General features: G+C 39.6%; 1 protein-coding gene across 7 annotated transcripts in view; it reads right to left on the bottom strand.

The window, feature by feature from the left end:
• IQGAP2 (IQ motif containing GTPase activating protein 2) overlaps nucleotides 1–19,084 on the bottom strand; it is a 115,901-nt gene that overhangs the window by 48,992 nt on the left and 47,825 nt on the right. For all 7 annotated transcript variants that reach the window (XM_031610136.2, XM_090132363.1, XM_031610138.2 and 4 more), the window contains exons 3-6: nucleotides 8,144–8,300; nucleotides 6,955–7,032; nucleotides 5,229–5,305; nucleotides 270–337 (exon numbers count right to left, since the gene is read on the bottom strand). In XM_031610136.2, the coding sequence (XP_031465996.1) occupies nucleotides 270–337; nucleotides 5,229–5,305; nucleotides 6,955–7,032; nucleotides 8,144–8,300 (380 nt within the window). The remainder of the gene's footprint in view (nucleotides 1–269; nucleotides 338–5,228; nucleotides 5,306–6,954; nucleotides 7,033–8,143; nucleotides 8,301–19,084) is intronic.

Genomic DNA, 19,084 nt, shown 5'->3' with positions numbered 1-19,084 from the left:
GCAAATGTGATTGGGGATTCTTAGCAGCTTTTGTCCCTCTGTTCTGAAGAAATCTAAGATACGACAAGTATTCTATACAAATTCACTCCCTTCTGCCCTTCAAAAACAGACATTTATTAAAAATAGCAACCCTCCCACATACTTAATTAGGAGCTGCTCTGTACAACCCTAAGGGAGGAGAAAGACCATAATGGAAAATATGTACAATGTTAGCAGATTTACTGCATGAAGGAGTTACGTAGTACATGATTAGATAAGCAGTTTATTACCTGTGAAGTCTACTTTTCCCAGTAGGTCCTGAATTTGTGGTGCTAATCCTAGTTTGAACAGATACAAACTACAAAGGAAAAAACAAGCGTTAGAAGACATTGGCGTGTTCACTTTCTATTCAAGAGAATGTTTCCTGCCAATGTGAAGGTTGTCCTTCAACATCTATCTTTCATGGAGAGACACAGAACAAATTTATCTTCTTGTTGTATTTTACTTTAAGTTTCAACGAAAGATCTGTAAGACAATGTCATTTTGTCTCAGATCACAAAGGAAGTGTGAACTAGTAATTGCTTTCCACTAAGGGTTTCTAAAGAAGTTCAAGAGTTAACATGGACAAGAATCAGATATGAATATACTTCAGCATAGCTCATTACTTTGGGTCTATAATTGTTTTGACTTAAATTCATATATTCTTAAATTAGTAGCCAAAAGCACAAAATTCACTGGCAGCTTTCTTACTAAGTGTAGGGGAACATGCACTTAGCCCCTTTCAAGCCCCTTGTGACATTAACCAATTTGCTTTGGCAGAATGAAGTAAGTTCAGTGTGAAAGTGCTCTCCAGGAACAGGTATTTTCGATTCAGTATAGAATGAAAAAAAAACAAAACAGATGTAGTTTTAATACCTAGAGCTGAGGTATTATCTGAAAAACAGCTGAGTAAATTACATATTTTCCACAGTATCCTCCAAACACTAGCCAGAAATTTATTTAACAAAGACTGGGATTTCTTTTATCAGTGAAACTCGATTAACAAAATAAAGCTTTGTGAACAGGGACCAACTATCAACAGGAGGATTTTAAAGACGACAAAAAACGTGTTTCTTCAACAGGATCATTTCAGATCTCTTATTCAAATTACTTCATCCACATCTTCATATACTGCAGATGAGCGCAGTGGTTTGGCATCTGTTTGCAAAAGGAGACATTTCCCTTTTGTTTCCATTTTTAACTTCTATTTTGTCTAGTTGGAAATTGCAGGATGAGATTTCAAATACAGTATTTGCAGTTGCCATAATTGTTTCAGAGCACAAAGGATCAGCATTTCATCTTCCATGCCACTGCTCCTCCGTGCTGTCACAAACTGGATGGATACACCAGCACATCTTATACAGACACACTTTTGAGCATTGCAGTTCTTCAAATCATTGCCACTGCCATTCTCACCTTTCAAAACAGTCTTAAATACAAGATACTTACAGCAGGATAAAAAAAGGTACATGACTACAATAATGAGCCAAGACCTCTCTTCACCCTCAGCTGCCAATCTCTTCTTGAAGGCTTATAATGAGATTCTACTGCAGGCTGATAAAGAGGTTCTACTGCAGGCTAAAGACAGGGCTGGAATCTTGGTTGAAGTTCATACAGATGCACCAGCAATTGCGGAAATCAGCACAGGGCTGATCAGCATTTTGGGGGTAATCTCATTAGGGAGATGCAGAGAAAAAATGAGTGGTATGAATGAGAGACTTATGTTTTGGCTGTTCAATGCTTCCAGGAGGATGCTGGGCCATGAGCGTTGCACTACTTTGCTTGGATAAGATTATTAACCACCAGGTGGTGCTGAAAATTTGCTTGCAGGGAGTTCTGCAGGGAACACAAGGACAATTCTGCTCTACATTAAGGAATAAGTTCACTCAAAACAGCTTGCATAATGCATTTGTACATATAGCGTGATCCTTGTGGAACTCATATAAAATCAAAGTGGAGGGCTTGGGGTTGAGAAGGCTGCAAAGGAGGCAGTGGGAGGAAGGGGAATAAAAGGGGGGAAAAAGCTCTTCCCAGGTGAAGCTCCTCTTGCATCAAACCAGTGCAGAGCTGTAGTTCTGATTAACCAGAGACTACTCAATCTTGTTTAAGCTTAGCTCATGTTTAGCATGCTGTAACAAACAAATCTGAAAATAACTTACGTTTTTATAAGCATATGCTTGTTATTCTATCTCTTCCTAGGAAAACATATGTTTGAAACTGTCCAGTCTCAGAACTAGGTTGCCCAGAACGTAGCAGCAATTTTCTTGTAAAGATAATTTGAAAACTATGTATTTTAGGGTGTAGTGGAGACAGAAGAGTCAAAATCTGAATCACCACTACTTAGGAACAAGAATCATTGTTAACATGTATGTTTAACTGAGGGAGCTCTTTAACTCATTTAGACCAGGACAAAATCCACAGCTTTCTTAAGAAAAACAGTGCAAAAAATGAGACTAATGCTTTTGTATTTTTAAGGCTGATTTAAGCATTTAAGTATCAACATGAAAAAGTAAGAGGGTAACAGTACTTAACAGGAATCTAGAAATTGCTTGCTAAGTCACTCCTTCCTGGACAGATCAGGGCTGCTTCTGACAGAGCAAGTTGTTCCACATGCTCTAAGGGCAATGGTCTTAATTTCAGCCTTGAAGCAGAACATATCTCCAAAATATTTAAACAGCTTTGCTGAAAATCATTTCCTGTCTCCAGGCCCTCCATCTGCTCAAAGATCAGTGAAACCCAAATAGCTGAAGACTTTCATATGAAATGTTAGCATTTGGTTCCATTACATAGAGTAAGATCTTTTTTACTCTAATTAAAGAGGCAATTTTAAGCACTTACGCATACTGGTCTTTTCAGGAAATTAACTTAGGAAAAAATCTTAACTGGAGATGGTTTTGATTTTTTCAAATATGAGACTAAGACAAAATATCCTATCTGTGTTAAACTCCTGTAGCTTCATTGGGAAATACAAGCTTCCTGTGTTGGGGTAATAACTTGGTAATAAATAGTTAAGCAAGAATAGAAAGTAGGCCAGCTGCTTACCTCCCAGACAAAGTGCTTAACTTTTCTAGGTTACAAGCCCTTGAAATTTGAGCATGTACTCCAAGATGTATTAGAATTTAGCACGTAAGCCCTGTGGTGATTTTCATATAGTGATCCAATTCGTATGCAACAAATGGTAAGGGAAAATCCTTGCATGCCATTTCTGTTTCTGGGTGCTGTGTGGCCATAACCAAGAACTTTTCTAGGATCAGTGATCTCCATGCTGGCTTACCTGCCAAGGATGCTCATACAGACCTAGGGAGCAGAATGGGGCAGAGGCAGGTGCTTGGCATGGAGCTGAGGGCAGGCAACAGCAGGGCAGTGGGAAGGGAAACAGAGCTGGATTCCTGCAGCTCAGTGCTCCAGACACCAGCCCAACTGCAAATGCTGCTGGTCAAGCAGTGCCCTGTCCTCAGTTCTGCCATCTCCCAGGCTGTTTTCAGCACAGACTGTCTGTAATTCAATACTGATACTGGAGTTTTAGTTGAGAGATGGTTACAACATGCATTCTAGGAACAGGTCTGTAAGTAAACAGTAAAATAGCTCAGCAGTTGTTTCTTTGATTCCTACACCCTTTCATGGCAAAGCATCATAAGCAAAACTTGTTACAGAAAACTATTTATAAAATAATAGCTCAGAAGAAAGGAATTACAGCCTTGTGCTGATATGCAGTGAGGAAAAAATTCAAACAAGATAGACTTGGAAGAAAACTCATACAACATGGACTGGCCTTGATAGGGACATAATTCCTGGGGCAGGTCAAGCTAGGGAACAGAAATTCATACCAGAGGCCAATCCATTGCAGAATTCAATTTAAGAAGCAAAAAGTTATTGCAATTGCAAAAACTAGGGAGATCTTATGAGATGCCAAGGTGCTGCCTTGTTGTTCATGCAACATTCAAACCCGCAGTTGATGAAGCCTTCATTCTGCAAGCACACACCTATTGGAAAAGCTCACAGTGATCTCTCACCTTGTGCAAAACATCTGAGCTGGCCATGACACCAGCAGGGGGAATGCAGCACAACCTCCCACCTTGCCAGTGAGCCTTATAAGCCCACATTTCTGCTGTAGGAAATCACCTCAGGCTTGCACAAGACATTTGCTGGCAGAAGAGCCAGACCTGTGAGGGCTGAGGCAAGTGTTGCCTCACACGGTCCTGTACAGTTAGCATTACAGCAGTCACTGCAATTTCAAGTGGCAACACTTGTCAGAGCTAACAAAAATCATACAGCAAAGTTACTGAGTCTGAACTGCTAGCACTTGGGAGAAGTAAGATGAACTTTGGTGGTCTGCTGTATTTATTGGCAGAAAGTACACACAAGAGTGTAGGAGCATGCGCATAATTTCAAGGATTAGACTGTAAAAAAAATTAATAACAGCATGCACTGAGTGATTCCTGACTTATACCCATGGGAGAGCTGATGTGTCTTTGAGTGTCATTAGGAAAAAAAGTGAGGTTTTGGATATTAGTTACATACAAGACTTGTGGAGGTGTAGTTAAAGTAATAAAAAGGACTCTACGTGCAGGAAATGAGCTGGGAGAGCTGTGGGAGGGAGGAGCTGCCTGCCCACACCTCTGCCTCTCACAGCAGGGGTGGTATAAGGCAGATGTTCAGTGCTTTCAGTGTGAAACATCACAAGGAATTCCTTGCAGGAGGACAAAAAAAGGCTTAAGCTCTACTTCAGTGGTGAGGCTAAAGCCCTCCAAGATTTCAGAATGGTCAGAATTTCAAGAGCTTGGAAAACATTACATTTCCTATGAATGACTTAATAGCACAGTTATTATTTGTTCTACTTGAGGGCCAGAGGGATGCCAGTTCATTTTCACTCTGATCAGCATCTCTGTCCCACAGTTATACTAATATTTTGCTAAGGTTTTTTTTTTTTTTAATTTAATTAATTGTTGGCATGTGTCATTTCAAAATAGAAATGAAAACAGAAACCATTTTGTAAAGGTTATACACACTGAGCAGGATATTTGCATTAAATTCAGCAGGACTTCATTTTTATTTTGGAAATTATTTGCCATAGTTTTCCTTTCATCCCTACTGTTAAGTCAGCGAACTTGTAAATTCTGATGGATTGTAACATACTGGTTGCACTAATGCTGTTCAAGACTTAGACACTTAAATTAGTCACTTTAGCTTTTACTTCCATCAGCAATTACCTTAAAGCATGAATGCAATATATCATCCTAGGTATGTTTTTCCTATCGTAGACGTCTGTAGTCTCTGGATAAAAAATCTGAAAAAAAAAAAAAAAAAAGAACAAAACAAAAAGAATATACAGTTAAAATGAAAGAAAGATAACTGGGCAGAAGAACAGCTAAAATGGGCTCCCTGCAGATCACTACCTTGGAATCACAGAAATTCAACTGTTATCTCTATACATTTATGAATAAAATCTCCTCTCATGCTATTTTAGTTTTATCCATAGTTCTCATAAGAAAGAATCTAATAGAGCTTGAAGTTCAATATTAAAATGGAAAACAAAGAAGATAAGCAGACGGGACTTTGGCAAGACAGTTAGAAAAGGCTCTGTGGCAAAAGCTCAGGACATAGGATTTCTCGTCCTTCAGACACCCAAAACTTAGGACACAGTTATTTACTAGGTGGTGTTGGTTCACTTTTACAAGACTTAACAATTCAAAAACATCCAAACACCAACACCCCCAGCACCACTAACAGAAAAAAATAAGTTGATATGGAAGAGTGTAAAACAATTTAGCCAAGAAGTCACACTGTGAATTCCAGTTCTGGTTCTACTAATGATTTGTTCCCGGCCTTTGTCCCAGTCACAAACCATGGCTTCTCTGTGAAAACAGAAGGAAAACCATGGCTATTCATGTGAGCTGGCAGCACACTGCAGCTCAGGACTGGGCAGTACACTGGCCAGCAGAGCAAGACTGAGCTGGCCAGGAGCACGGTGCCCTCCTCATCACTTGCACACTGTGGCTTTGGGAGGGAGACACAGGAAATCTTCTGGCCACAGTGCTCCTCTGCAACAGACAAAGCCTTTGGAAGGAGATGGAATCAGCCAGCTGAAGCGGAGACTCAGGCTTGCAAACACAGCTAAAATACAGTTGACCTAGGAATGGCATCTCCCCCTCAATCTTCATCATGTTTCTGAGGGCGGTCAAAGGAGCGCCTTTTTGTTTACAGGCTCCCACACAGGGAGCTGGTCCCACTTTGCAGTTCCCAGGCAGCCATCTGAGCATCTGTGCTGTGCCTGGCCTTGCACAATGTGGGGCAGCCCCTCACTGAGCACCCACCCTGAGGCAACTCCTCAGGCCTGCAGGTACCAAACCTGCAGGGTAAGTGAAGTGGATGTTTCCACACAGCCCTTAAAAAATTTTCATCCAAAGGAAGACTCACTGGTGCCCAGAAATAGCAGGAGAGAGGGAGATGAGAAGCGCAGACCCATGAGAAGGGAGGTAAGTGTGAAAGGTGACCCAAGAAAGCAGCTGGAGGAAGAAGAGCAGTACAGCCACACCGGGACGTACAGGGTCAGCCTGGAAACTGGGTAAAGGCAGAGAAACTACATCATATGTTAGGAGGAAGAGGCAGCAAAAGACATCAGAGGTAGCAACTGAAAGGAAGAAAAAGTTCTCCAGTTTTAACTCTACCACATTCAGGCCCCACCAAGACTGTACTAACAATAAAGCAAAGCTAAAGCACCACTACTATCCGCCTCTGACTCCCGAGAGAAGCACCCTGAGTATTCCCACCCATGGCGCTTCGTCACCCACAGTACCAAGCACACACCAAGCAGCACTACTTTCTCTTCAGATATGTTTCTGAACTAGCCCTCCCAGGAGGCTTACCGTACACAAGTTTAGACATTACCAAGCCACTGCCTTGATCCTGTTCCCTTCCTAAAATTCAGATGCTTACCTTAGGCAGACCAATGGACTCCATTGCTCTTAGCCACTGCACGGTGTTATCAGTGTGCCGAAAATGAAGTCCTGATCTCTATGGGAAACACAGGAGGAAGAGATGATAAAGACAATGCAAAGCAAGTTCTCTAACTACCGATTACTCTGCTGCTTCCCAATTTTGTATCCTGAAGCAGTTTTCCCTCATTTGACCTGGAGACCCCAAGCATCATAGTTGCAGTCCTATTAATGAAGCGGCCTAACACATCAACAGACTCACTATGTCCAACTCATGGAATCATTAAGATTGGGCAAGACCACTAAGATCATTGAGCCCAACCATCAGCCCACCAGCACCATACCCACTAATCTGAGTGCCACATTCACCCTTCTCTTGAAAAGCTCCAGGAATGGTGACTCCATAATCTTCCTAGGCAGCCTGCTCTAACGCATCACCAGACAGAGCCAACATATTTTTCCTAATACTCAACTCGCACTTTTTTAAAAGATAAGCTAGATTTGAATCCAGTTTCATGGATCTCAAGAGAAGCATTTAAATGTAAATGTGATTCCTAACCACAATTCTATCAAGCACATGAAAGCAGAGCAACTTAATTTATGAACTTCTAAACAACAAACAATGATCACACCTCTAAAACTTAAATGTCTGAGTTTTTCCTGAGCCCTCTACAGACTGAAATAAAGCATTCAATAGAGGGGTCTTATGCTGTGCATGTTTCTGTTACTGATAGTCTTATAGTTAACAAACAGCTCACAGATGTAGCAAGCCAAGCCTAATTACTTTGCTTTAGTGGTAAATTTGGTAACAAAAATAGACAAAAATCTAATGAAGGGAATTTCCTTCCATACAAGATTAATAAAATCAGAAATAGTTATCAAGTTTAATTACTGATTTATTTTTTATTTTTTGGCTCCTTTTCTTAGTAAGGAATAATTGCATGAATAAAACTCCCATTTTCTGGAGCCAGAAGAACAATTTGTTTGGCCCTAAAAACATTAAGTGTCACTAATACTATTTTTCCTGTTATAAAATATTTCTAACTTTTCATACTGGCTTCTTAAGCGCTGTACATCTCCCATCTTATCTTGACAGGCTTACAAAAGAGACACAGAAAATGAACTAATCATGCTCATGGATCTTCAAGAGCTAGTCAATGGACAATTTTTTGAGAATAGAAAGTTATTACCTTGTAACGTTCCTGCTTCACATCATAGATCTTTTTGTCTGACACCAGATTGGGGGCAAAGAATTTTGCAAGCTTGGCAAGATAAACACCATTTCTTAAGCCTTCTTCCAGCTCAGTAGTAGGGGGCAGCTCTTCTTCCAAGCAGACCTCCATCCACCTATACAAAGACATTGTTTAAGACATACTGTTATATGCAGTTTCAGTGCACTTGGTCTGACATCCTTCCCCGTAGCCATCATATTTTTCAAGTCACCACTCAACAATTACAAGCAGTAATGGGAATGAGTATACAGGCAGAAAGAGAAAATACTCATTCTTATTAACAAAGTAGATCAAAACAATTAGAGCCGTATTTGCACTTCACGCTAAGGACCCATCAGTAACCAAACAAAGCTTGAAATGTGTCCCCCTGAGGATATCTAATTTATTTCATTTTCACACTGCTGTGTAAAGATCTTCTGAGCAATCCCAGGCTTTTAAGTAGGTAGTGATTTGTCCTGAAACCAGAAGAAAGCACAGGGTGCTGTGTATTGCTGGTGTTCGTATTTTAGGAAGACTAATCGGTTACATTGAATGACGAGGGCACCAAAGCCAGCAGTGCCTAGGTGTGCTGAATTTGCCATGAATTCAGCATCTTATCATCTTCCTGTACCAGGCAGTAGCCCTTCATATCCACTCATGACATGTGGTGTCACTGCTGATGGAAGGATCTGAGCTTTTCATTGAAACAGCCCATCGGAGCTCTGTCCAGCAAGGCCTTGGCTGAAACATTTCCACTACTCATCAGTGGAAAGGGCTTCTTGTTCAGCATCTTTCAAGGTGAAAAAGTTATTTTTTTTTATATCTAGGTATGACACTAGACAGAAAACAGTCAATATATAACCAGTTCAGAAGATCTTTAAAAGACAAAACCATTTTATCCTGTACATTTATACTGCATAGAAAGGAAACACTCCTATCAAAGTGTTCTGAAAAGGATTACCATCATAATCACTGCACCAGAAGTTCCTTGCATTGGTGGCCTAAGAGTTCTGGCCCTATAATCGTATTCTCATTTCTAGTAGCTAGCATTAGAAGAGTTTTAAATCTGTTTTGTTTCCTCCTTTTTTTTTCTCCTTTAGGAAATCTGTCCTTTCGTTATAAAGATATTAGTATCTTCAGTTATGTTCTTTGCCACATATGATGATATTAGTTTGCCTTACTGTCACTAAGGCAGGCTCGCAGTATGCTGTGCAAAACAGCATTACAAATCTAGCATCACATCCACAAGACTGAGTTCAGAAACCAGAAAGCTGGAATCCAGGCTGAAAATGAGCCAGTTTTTTCCTCACTACATCATTTTGTTTCACATTAAAACACAAGACAAATGACCTATTCCATTACACTTTTGGATTTGTTACAAGACATATGAAAGTTGTTTCAGTGAAGCACAGACTACCCAAATAGCTCTTCAGGAAACCACCAGCCATAAATCTTGGCAATATCACACAGAGCTGGCTGTCACTAGGGAAATTGTAGTTTGCAGTGCAAAAGCTGCTTTGGTAAGAAGGATTGTATCACTGAGACACATTTCTGCTCTGTTCTGCATTGCACACTCATATGTTATGGCTCTTTGCAGAGGATTCCAAAAGTCATCTTTATTATTGATGTTTTATAGAATGAATAAATGTGCACAGTAAGGCAAAACATAGAATGCTTTAGGTTGGGAGGCACCTTTAAGGTCATCTAGTTCCAACTCCCTGCTGTTGGGAGGTTGCTCAAAGCCCCACCCAGCCCGGCCTTGAATGCTTCCAGAGAGGGACATCCACAACCTCACTGGGCAGCCTGTTTCAGTGTCTCACCACCCTCAAGTAAAGAATTTCTTTCTAAAAACATCATAACATTTGTCTTCTCCAACACAGGGGTAGGTATTAAAAAGAATACGTATTCCAGTTTGTAGCAAAGGTAGATTTTACCTGAACCAGTCTACTATTCCTACATTATTTCCTAAAACACATCTTCTGGAAGTATGGCCCTGACAGCAGGAGGAGGATGCTGAGAAATAAAAGGGAGGTAATCACCACAAGCTACAGCTGATCGTGTTGTCCACTGAGCCATCTCCAGTGACAGAAACTGTACACCCCACAACAGCACTCTGCACATTTCATCAGATCCTTCACACCACTGAACTCCAATTTTCTTGTCAAGACACAATCCATTACTGTTGATGAGGCAGAGGAAAGGACGCATTTTGCTGGTTTTGGTCTGGACTGTAGAGAGTTTGTATAAAATGCATTCCCCAAGCTCTAAATGAAGTGCTGATATAAGGTGGAAGCTGCTCTTTCACTTAATTTAAATAATGGGAAGTCTGAGAAAAGAATCTGTTTTGGATTCGTTTCCTGCATGGTGACAAGCCCAAGTATGGAACCATCTTGTTCTGGACAGTGAGGCTGCCCTCAGCAATTCAGTGAGTGAATGCAACATAAAGAGAAAACTGAAAACTATATGAGGAAGCAGTGAAAACAGAAAAAAACAGATAATCAAAAATACAGTTGCTAGTCCATCAAGAACAGATAAATATGAGTAGTCTTTTCAGAGAGAGAAACTCAGCGGGAAAAAGGAGAAAGTAGAGAAAGGTGAGTGGAATATACCTGAAAAGAAAATATTATGAACTTATATCCACTTGTAGCTAAAAATCTTTAAATTATATTAATTCCAGAAAAACACTCTCCCAGGTCAGCAATGGGGAACGTATGTTAGAGCCTTTTGGGAGAAGATAGTTATGATTGAGTTACATATAAATCAAGTTTTGTCAATGTTTGGAAGCTGCAGAACTTATTCACCACAGGAACTACAGTGAATCCCTGCAATATACAAACACTGAGTTTCAGTTGTGCTGCTCAACTGCTAGTCTCTGCTTGTGTATACTGAAACATTTGCAGCACCTATTTCCACTTGTTGCTATACAATAGTTCTGTTCTTGGTGCATGAATTCTGTTAAAAATAATTGCACTTCTCAACAGAACAAAGTATTACTTGTAAGGCTATGAAGTTCTGCTTTTCAAGATGCAGTTTGGGAAGTTTATGAAAGTTATGATATGGTTTGGTGCCAAAGCAAGAGTAGCTATAGTGAAAAAACAGAAATCCCTTCAACTTCTGTTTTCGAAGGAAGCAGATAATATCTACCTGACAATAAGGATTTATAGGTTCCTTTGGAGTAATTTATTTTTTCTTTAGACTGAAAAAGAGCCAGCATTGCCTTTGGCTCTCCCACTGTTTTCCTGAGCACACAGTACTGCAGCATCAGCATTAGATTTAAAGTCTGTCACAGGAGCTGTTCCACAAAAAAAAAAAAAAAAAAGGTTAATACCGTGGCTATACCAGAGGAAGTGCCTATAACTCAGCAGTATGCAGTATACTTTTCTCCAGTATGGAGCTTGTGGAGTGACAGTAGTATAGCTATCAAATACGTACAGTCCTTTTCTGCTGTGCAAACCCAAAACTGCTACTGTGTTTTTTTTAACAACTTAACCACAAATGGCAAATGCATGCCACAGAAAGATACCTTCATGGTGAATACAATGGTTGACTTGGTTACTAGTTACAGCTACACCCAAACCCCACTCTGTGGTGGAAGAACAAAAAGCAGTGTCAGGAAAGAGAAGCATGTATTGTCGCCGAAGTCGTGGAACAGCATCACCAAAAATTAGCCTATCATTCAAATATTCCTGTGGTGCTAAGCATGCTTGTTTTGTTCTTATTTTGGTTTCAAATGTGTAAACAGACGTTTTCCTGAGAAAAGATACTCTGGATCTTATATAAGTATAAATAACTACACAAGTAAGCAAAGCCAACCACCTTTTAATTTCTTTTCACTCCAGCAGTTGTCAACAATGATTTGCCTTAAAAAAGTTAAAAGAAAGAAAGACCTAATGAATGGAAATAGGCCTCCAGAACCATAAATTCAGTGTTGCAGAGCCAGCCAGCCAGGAGTGACTACTGAGGTACAGGAGGTACAGTTTCCATTTTCTCTGCTCAGTTCTGTTTGTTGGTTCTTTTTTTTTTTTTTTTTCCCCTCCCCTTTTTGGCAGTCTGAGGCAGAGAGATTCAGCAGTGAATTTCTGGCAAGATAACAATGATTTCTTCTGTGCCAGACCTATGAGCAGTAAACAGCATACTACTCATCAGGAGACTCCAGCCTCCAGATTCAAGCACAGAAAACAGCAGCAGTGTAACAAGATCAGACCTGCACTTCAAAAGCAAAAAAAAAAAAAAAAAAAAATTGAATCTCATTCAAGACAAGGGTCAAAGAAACTGGAAGTACTAGTGCTGCACTATGAACTCCACCAGTTATGAAGTTGTCATTGGCAATCTGTGTGGTCACAAAACACACACTCCTGGCTGAGGGACTTGACATTCTTAAGCTAATGCTCAGCAGAGAATACACTGTACAACCTGCCCAAAGCCAATCACATTTGGCACATACTGGATACAGCAACAGAATTTATACTTGCACTACCCTTCTCTCTTGGTTTTGCACTGCAAGATGTGGATCCAAGGACACCAGGTTTGTGTCTCCTGAGAAGCAGAGGTAAGGCACCAAAGGCCTCAAAACACTATATGCTGCTATGAAAAAGGCATAGTGAAAACAAGGTAAAAACAAGTTACCACTCATTTACTACTTCCCTGATTCACAACCACAGCCTTTCAATCTGCTCTAGCACACGCATATTAAAAGGAAGTAGAAGTTTTCAGCCAGCGGTTACTCTAAAGCTATCTCATTCCACAGAAAGAATGACAGTCACATTACTAAAAGAGGACAAGAAGTAACCACCAGTCCCAAAACAAAATGTTAGGCTCCCACATTAAATAAAAATCCCTCCATTTCAGACATTTATCTTAAATAAGGGATTTGAAGATATTTAGAAATAAACAGTAGCCTGAACCATGAGAACTGGAACATTTCAAGTGCTACATTACACCTCTAGTTTCTGAATCTAAACATTTGCTAAGAAATCTCTGCTCTTAATTCTTCACTTACTTTTGTTCCCTAATACAGAAAGTGGTGAGTTTTCTGTTTTTTATTTATTTTTACTAACAGTCCTCTAGTGTTTCTAAAAGGACACAGACAATGGCAGGAAAGGGCTCAGTGCATTTTGTGGCTGAGCAAAGTAGCCACAAAGATATCTTAGAAAAAGGTTGTTTCACAAACAGCTACATGCTATTTCCAGAACAAAAACATGCAAAACTTGCAGTGATTCAATGAAAGTCAATACAGACAATTCAAATAGTATCATAACAAGTATGAGTTTTACCAAATAATTGCACTGACTTGTAGGCTTCCCTTAGAGATTGTATAGAGCAGTGACAGAGCAGAGAGAACAGAAGCTAAGAGAATAGCTTTTTTTTCCAGATCTTTTCTCACACTCTGGTGCATAGAGTCCCAAATCTTGGTCACAGCTGGAAGGTTTGGCTCAGGTTAGAGGTACTGCTCTGTGTTGACAACTTACCAGTGGAGCCAGACATGTTGGTAACACGGTTTAAAACTGAGTCTGTAGATTCCTACTCCAATGACAGTCTCCACTGAGTCTCAAGTTTTATCAGCTCCAGAAATACAGTATGAGAATAGGTGAATTACTGAAGCAGCATGGAGAAGGAAGTCATGACGCAGGCTACTACATTTCTTTAATGGTACATACAAAGTTAAACATGATGCAATATTACAGAGGATATTGTGACTCATACAAGACCTCAGAACTTCATCTCAACATGTAAAACAACTATCTAATTCTGTACCAAGAGATTTTATATTAAATAACAGTGCTTGGATTTTTAATTTTTTTTTTTTGCTCCCTCCACAAATCTTTGAGTCTTTGCGTATCCCCTGATCTTCAACTGTTTTAAGATATAGCAGCATCACAACTTATTTTTATGCTTAAAACACGTATTATTTAACCCAGGAAGATACTGACTTCCAGCAAGAGCTACACTGAAAACTATGGAAAACCTGTGTGTTTGTCATGCATACAAATTAAAATAGTATGGATCTCATTGTGCAGACATGCATTCAGGTTGCTGCAATATTCATCTCCCTGATCAAAGTCCTCCAGATGAAGGTCATTCAATTTAGATGAGTAGAAACAAGAAACTGCGACAATTTGCTCATGTGGTTTGGCACACTAAAACAGCAGTAAATCATTTCAGCAACATTTTTCCACACCAGATTTCTGCTGCCATAGAAACACCATCATGTTTACAAAATAGTCTTAAAAGTGTTATAAAAATCTGGTTCACAAGATGGCAGTGCAGTTACTATTTGTTATTATAATCTGGTTTATTTCACAAGACTCTTATGTGGGTTAATCAGTGATTAGAGCCCACAAGGCAACCTGCTGCTCAGGAAACCTGTGCTGAAACCTGTGGAGCAGTGACATGGCCCCAGGGCCAACACAGTCTACTGGGCATCCAGCAGCAGCCAAGTCCTGTTTACTCAGCACTTTTAAGGTGAAAAAATCCTTAGAGACTCTCCAGCAAGCAGTCTACAACCCTACAATCCTATGTGCAATAGCATGGCAATCAGAACAGGCTTTGTTTTGCTGCCTCTTCTATTTGTAGTGACATTAAGATTTAGCACTGCATATGAGCCATGAACTTGACAACTGCTCTATGAGATAACGTAGTCAGAAGGGCCAATACCAACAAAATCCAGGCTGGTGATCAGACAGCTGCTTTACTTTATTGCCCAGCTCCTGGCCCAGCAGCAGGCTGCCAGGGCTGGGTACAGGCACTGAAGACATAGGAAGGAAAGTGGAGAAGTGTCACCAGATACATTTCTCCAGAGGAAAGCCCAACTTACTCTTATTGACTGAAGGAACAGTACTCTAAGGTTACCTGACCAAATGAAGTAAAATATTAAGTTGGAGATTGGTCTTCTCCCAAGGACACTGTAAGATGTGCACAATGAAAAATAACAGCTCAGACTCTCATGTTTCATAAAACTCCAGAGTCTAGCCCTGTTTTAAAGGCAATCTGTGCAACAAGCAACAACACAAATTCACCAGTTGCCCAGTGGCCCCTGGAAGCAACATTTCAGAGTAATGACAGACTCAAATAATTTTAATTAAATTTCAGGTAGCACAGACTTAAGCTCCAAAGCAAGTCCCACATGTAAAAACAAAGAGTCCATTTCTAATCCTACAAAGCAAGTGGAGCTTTTATCTGAAAATACAGGAAGACCAACTCAACACATGGATTTATCTAAACTTAGTATTTTACCATTCTGCATAGACATTGATTTGATAAACAGAAGCTAGCACAGGAATAAAAAACTTACACAGTAGTGTTTGTTGGTATGGAAGAGTCACAAAAAAAAAATCAGTCCAAACATACATTTGATTAAGAAAACCACTGAGGTCTCAGATACCAGGATTACAGTTTAGACTTGCATACTGTACTGTCTTACTATATACTTTTGCATTTTTTACTTGTTTCCTACGTTCAGTACAGCTGCAGTGTGGCAATACACTAATGCACTGTGTCAAAACCAAAACAAGTATGTGTTATTTTATGTTTTTCAATTTTAAGATTTTTTTTTCCTGGCATAACTTAATGGCCACTCAAACAACCCTCTTAAAGGGAAAAGTGGTGGAATTTTGATTTGCAGCAGAAGGTACTGTCCTTTGGCAAGCCATGAACACCTTACAGGAGTGTAACCAACAATGGATGCTTCATATAACTCTCACTTCTACAGCACACAAGATACCTTCTAGTCTTAAGAACACAGTTACTTTAAGTCTTTACCCAACATTTGTGCTCTATCACAGCAATAATTAGTATCTGAATGCACAGAAAAACAGCGATAGTCTCTAGAAAGCATACTGTACAAGAATGATTTTGATGAAGCCTCTCAAGCTGAACCAAACGTGCCCATAAAGAAGCTAGCATTTTTGTTCACCCTCTCTCAAGTTCCAGTGCATAACCAGCTGTGCTATTTATAGCAACTGTCATCACTAACCACTTCTGCAATGGCAGCTAAGAGACCACCAGAATAGCACGATCGTCTTTGCATGCAGTCAGATGTGGCTTCCATATATTAGTCCATAGCTGTACAGAGGGATATACTGTGACCTTTCTTTCCAGGTAAGCAGACAAGCATGAATGCTATGTCTATAATCAACATGTTCCTGGGATAGAAAAGTCAACCAGCAAAGTAACTTCACAACATGTTCAGTATGACAGCTTTTATGTAGTAAACGTGCTAAAACCAGGCCTGCCATTCAAAAATAGCAGTAGAAATATGCAGATCTGCAGGTAGAGTTGTGTATTTGCTTGGTGATTAACAAGCTGGGATAGCAGAACTGCCCTCCTGGATGTGTAGGCTAAAGAACATGCTTAGTGCTACGCATGAGGCAGAACAGGAAACCCAACTCAAACACAGCAAGTTCCAGGGTTATCTCTGGATCAGTTCAACTCCACTGGTTCTAATTCAGATATCAGTATTTTACTGTCCAACATCTGACAAACATTACTTTGAAAACAACTAGCAGCAAGTATGCAGGTACAAAGATCATAAAGAAGACCAAGAAATACAGCTACTAGACGTGCAGCTGGGACCCATAAAAAAGTGCAGGACAGCAGCCAAGTTAAGAATTAAGAGACATGGATGAAAGAACAAGATGTTAAAGAAGTGAAAAGACTGAAAGAGTCAGGTTGTGAAAAGCTGAACTGTTGCTAAAAGCATTTATTGTTATGTAAACACTACAAAACAGCAGTAATTAGAGGGAGTTTGCTAAGTTTGAACTTTGTCTCCTGTCAAAAAGGAAACACAAGATACAGGAACAAAGTTAAAGCCAGTGCATTTAGCCATGTACAGCACCTACAAGCCTTTTTCCATTTTCTTCTTCTCTTCTTCTGCAAGAAATGCTCTCCTCATCTACCAAGTCAGTGATATATCTATAAAATTTGTGAAGTGCATACATACAAATCAGGCCTGTATCAAAGGAGAAAGATGTAGACAGCAAAATAATATTTAATAACTAAGTAAGAAAAACAAGATATTCATTGTCTTCTATACTGCTAAAAATTAGCAATCTTTCTACAGCAGTGACTAGCTTCACAAATAGCAAGGGCAGCCCATATGAGCCCAACAGAAACAAAATTGAATGGCCTGTGTTCAGTCACCTCATTTCAACTACTAAAGGAAAGTCTATCACCAAAAAAAAAAAAGCCTCACAAGCCACCTGCAACCTGACGTTTATTATCAGAATGTAAATTAGAACTGTTGTGGAAAACTTCTGATGCTCCAAAAGCATCTCACTATTCCAGTTTCAAAATTATATAGTGTTTTCTGCAGAGGTCTGGGGCAGCTAGTTAATACTGATTTACACTGAGTATTATATCTGAAATTCCTACACAATATGTGAGCTCTTGGTGAAGACCTGGCTACAGTTTTCCCAATGGAAGTCTTTTGAGAACTAAAAGCAGCATGAAATTTTGCAAGCATCTCCAGCATGTCTTCCTAGATAGTATTTACAGCCAGGAATACAAAATACCTTTAAAATACCTTTAGGAATGTGGTTAGGGCAAACTAGTTTAGTTACAAGGGTGTAGAATCTTCTCTCAAAAATATTAATGACAGATATGACTAAAAGACTCTGAAAGCCAAACTGTAACTTAATGCTAGACTAGAAAAAAGGAACTGGTAGTGTTCAGCAAATTGACAGATTAACAGCATGATTAACAATATCTCAAACAGTCAATACTTAGTGTACTATCTCGTTACAACACTTCAATTTAAGGGCTTTTAAGATCAGCATTTCCAACATTTGCACATGTGAGGCACTTCTGTCTCCAAGAATGAATAACGCCATGTCCTTATCAATTACAATAATCACTGTGTGACAAAAATCTATCATCTAAGCCCCAGCAACCAGGCTACTAAGGACAGTAAGAGAGATGCCAGAAACAACCACGAGCACAACAGTCACAGACAAGACACCTCATACTGGAAAAAATGAGCTGTTTCAACACCAGTTAATTCAACAACAGGTTGATGGGGTATCAAGTCTGGCTTATAGCACCAGCCAGGTGCTCAAGGCAACACGTGAGTGCTTCTGGACACACGGTCATCACCTTAACAACCAGAGAAGCAAAATGTCAGATAACTCCTCACCACTGACACCCCAAGCTAGTGTTACACATAGCAGCTGCTCAATCACAATGACAGTGCTACAGCCATTACCGATCATCCAATTTAAACATGAGATTTGGGATAAGTAGAACTGCCTGGTAGGGCAGTAACCACGGAATGTGTTGGATGTTGAGGACTACCTATATAAATCCTCAATATTTTGCACAAAACAGCAAATATAAAACAAAGCACCATTGTTTCCTTGTTCATATATGATGAAATAAAAATGGAAGGAACTTAAAAACACAAGGGGAGCTTGACAAAATTTATAGAGTATTTCCAGCTACTTATGAAGCTATGTTCTACAACAATGAGGTTTCCAGAGACTTTTCAGCCTGTTTAAACCCTCTGTGAATCCTTAGGTGCATGAACTCCAGAGAACGATTTGTGCAGCAGTTCCTATAGAATTGATTTCTCAGCAAGGCAAGAATTACAGCAAACAGAAACAAAATTGGTACCAATTGCTTCAACCAGTACAGCATATCCTATTTGGAAATATTCCGGTACCACCTCCCCCAGCAACACCAAGTTTTTTGAAACATAGGAAATAAACAGAAAATCAATATAGGAAATTAATGTAAAAACCATGTTTGAAAACAAAAGTAGTGACTTTTTTATTTTGAAAACAAAATGAAATGTAGGGTTGTTACCCAGGATCCAGTCTCTTCATTAGAGATCTCATTTTAGGCAAGTAAATCTCATTTTACTATTACACAAAAAGGTTACACTACCTCAAAAAGGTGTAACGGGCTATTACAGAGTTTCACATTACA

Source organism: Phasianus colchicus, chromosome Z, assembly GCF_987193195.1.
Source record: "Phasianus colchicus chromosome Z, bPhaCol1.hap1.1, whole genome shotgun sequence".
Classification (NCBI taxonomy): Eukaryota; Metazoa; Chordata; class Aves; order Galliformes; family Phasianidae; genus Phasianus; species Phasianus colchicus.
The sequence above is the reverse complement of the archived record's forward strand: the minus strand, read 5'-3'. Positions and strand labels throughout refer to the sequence as shown.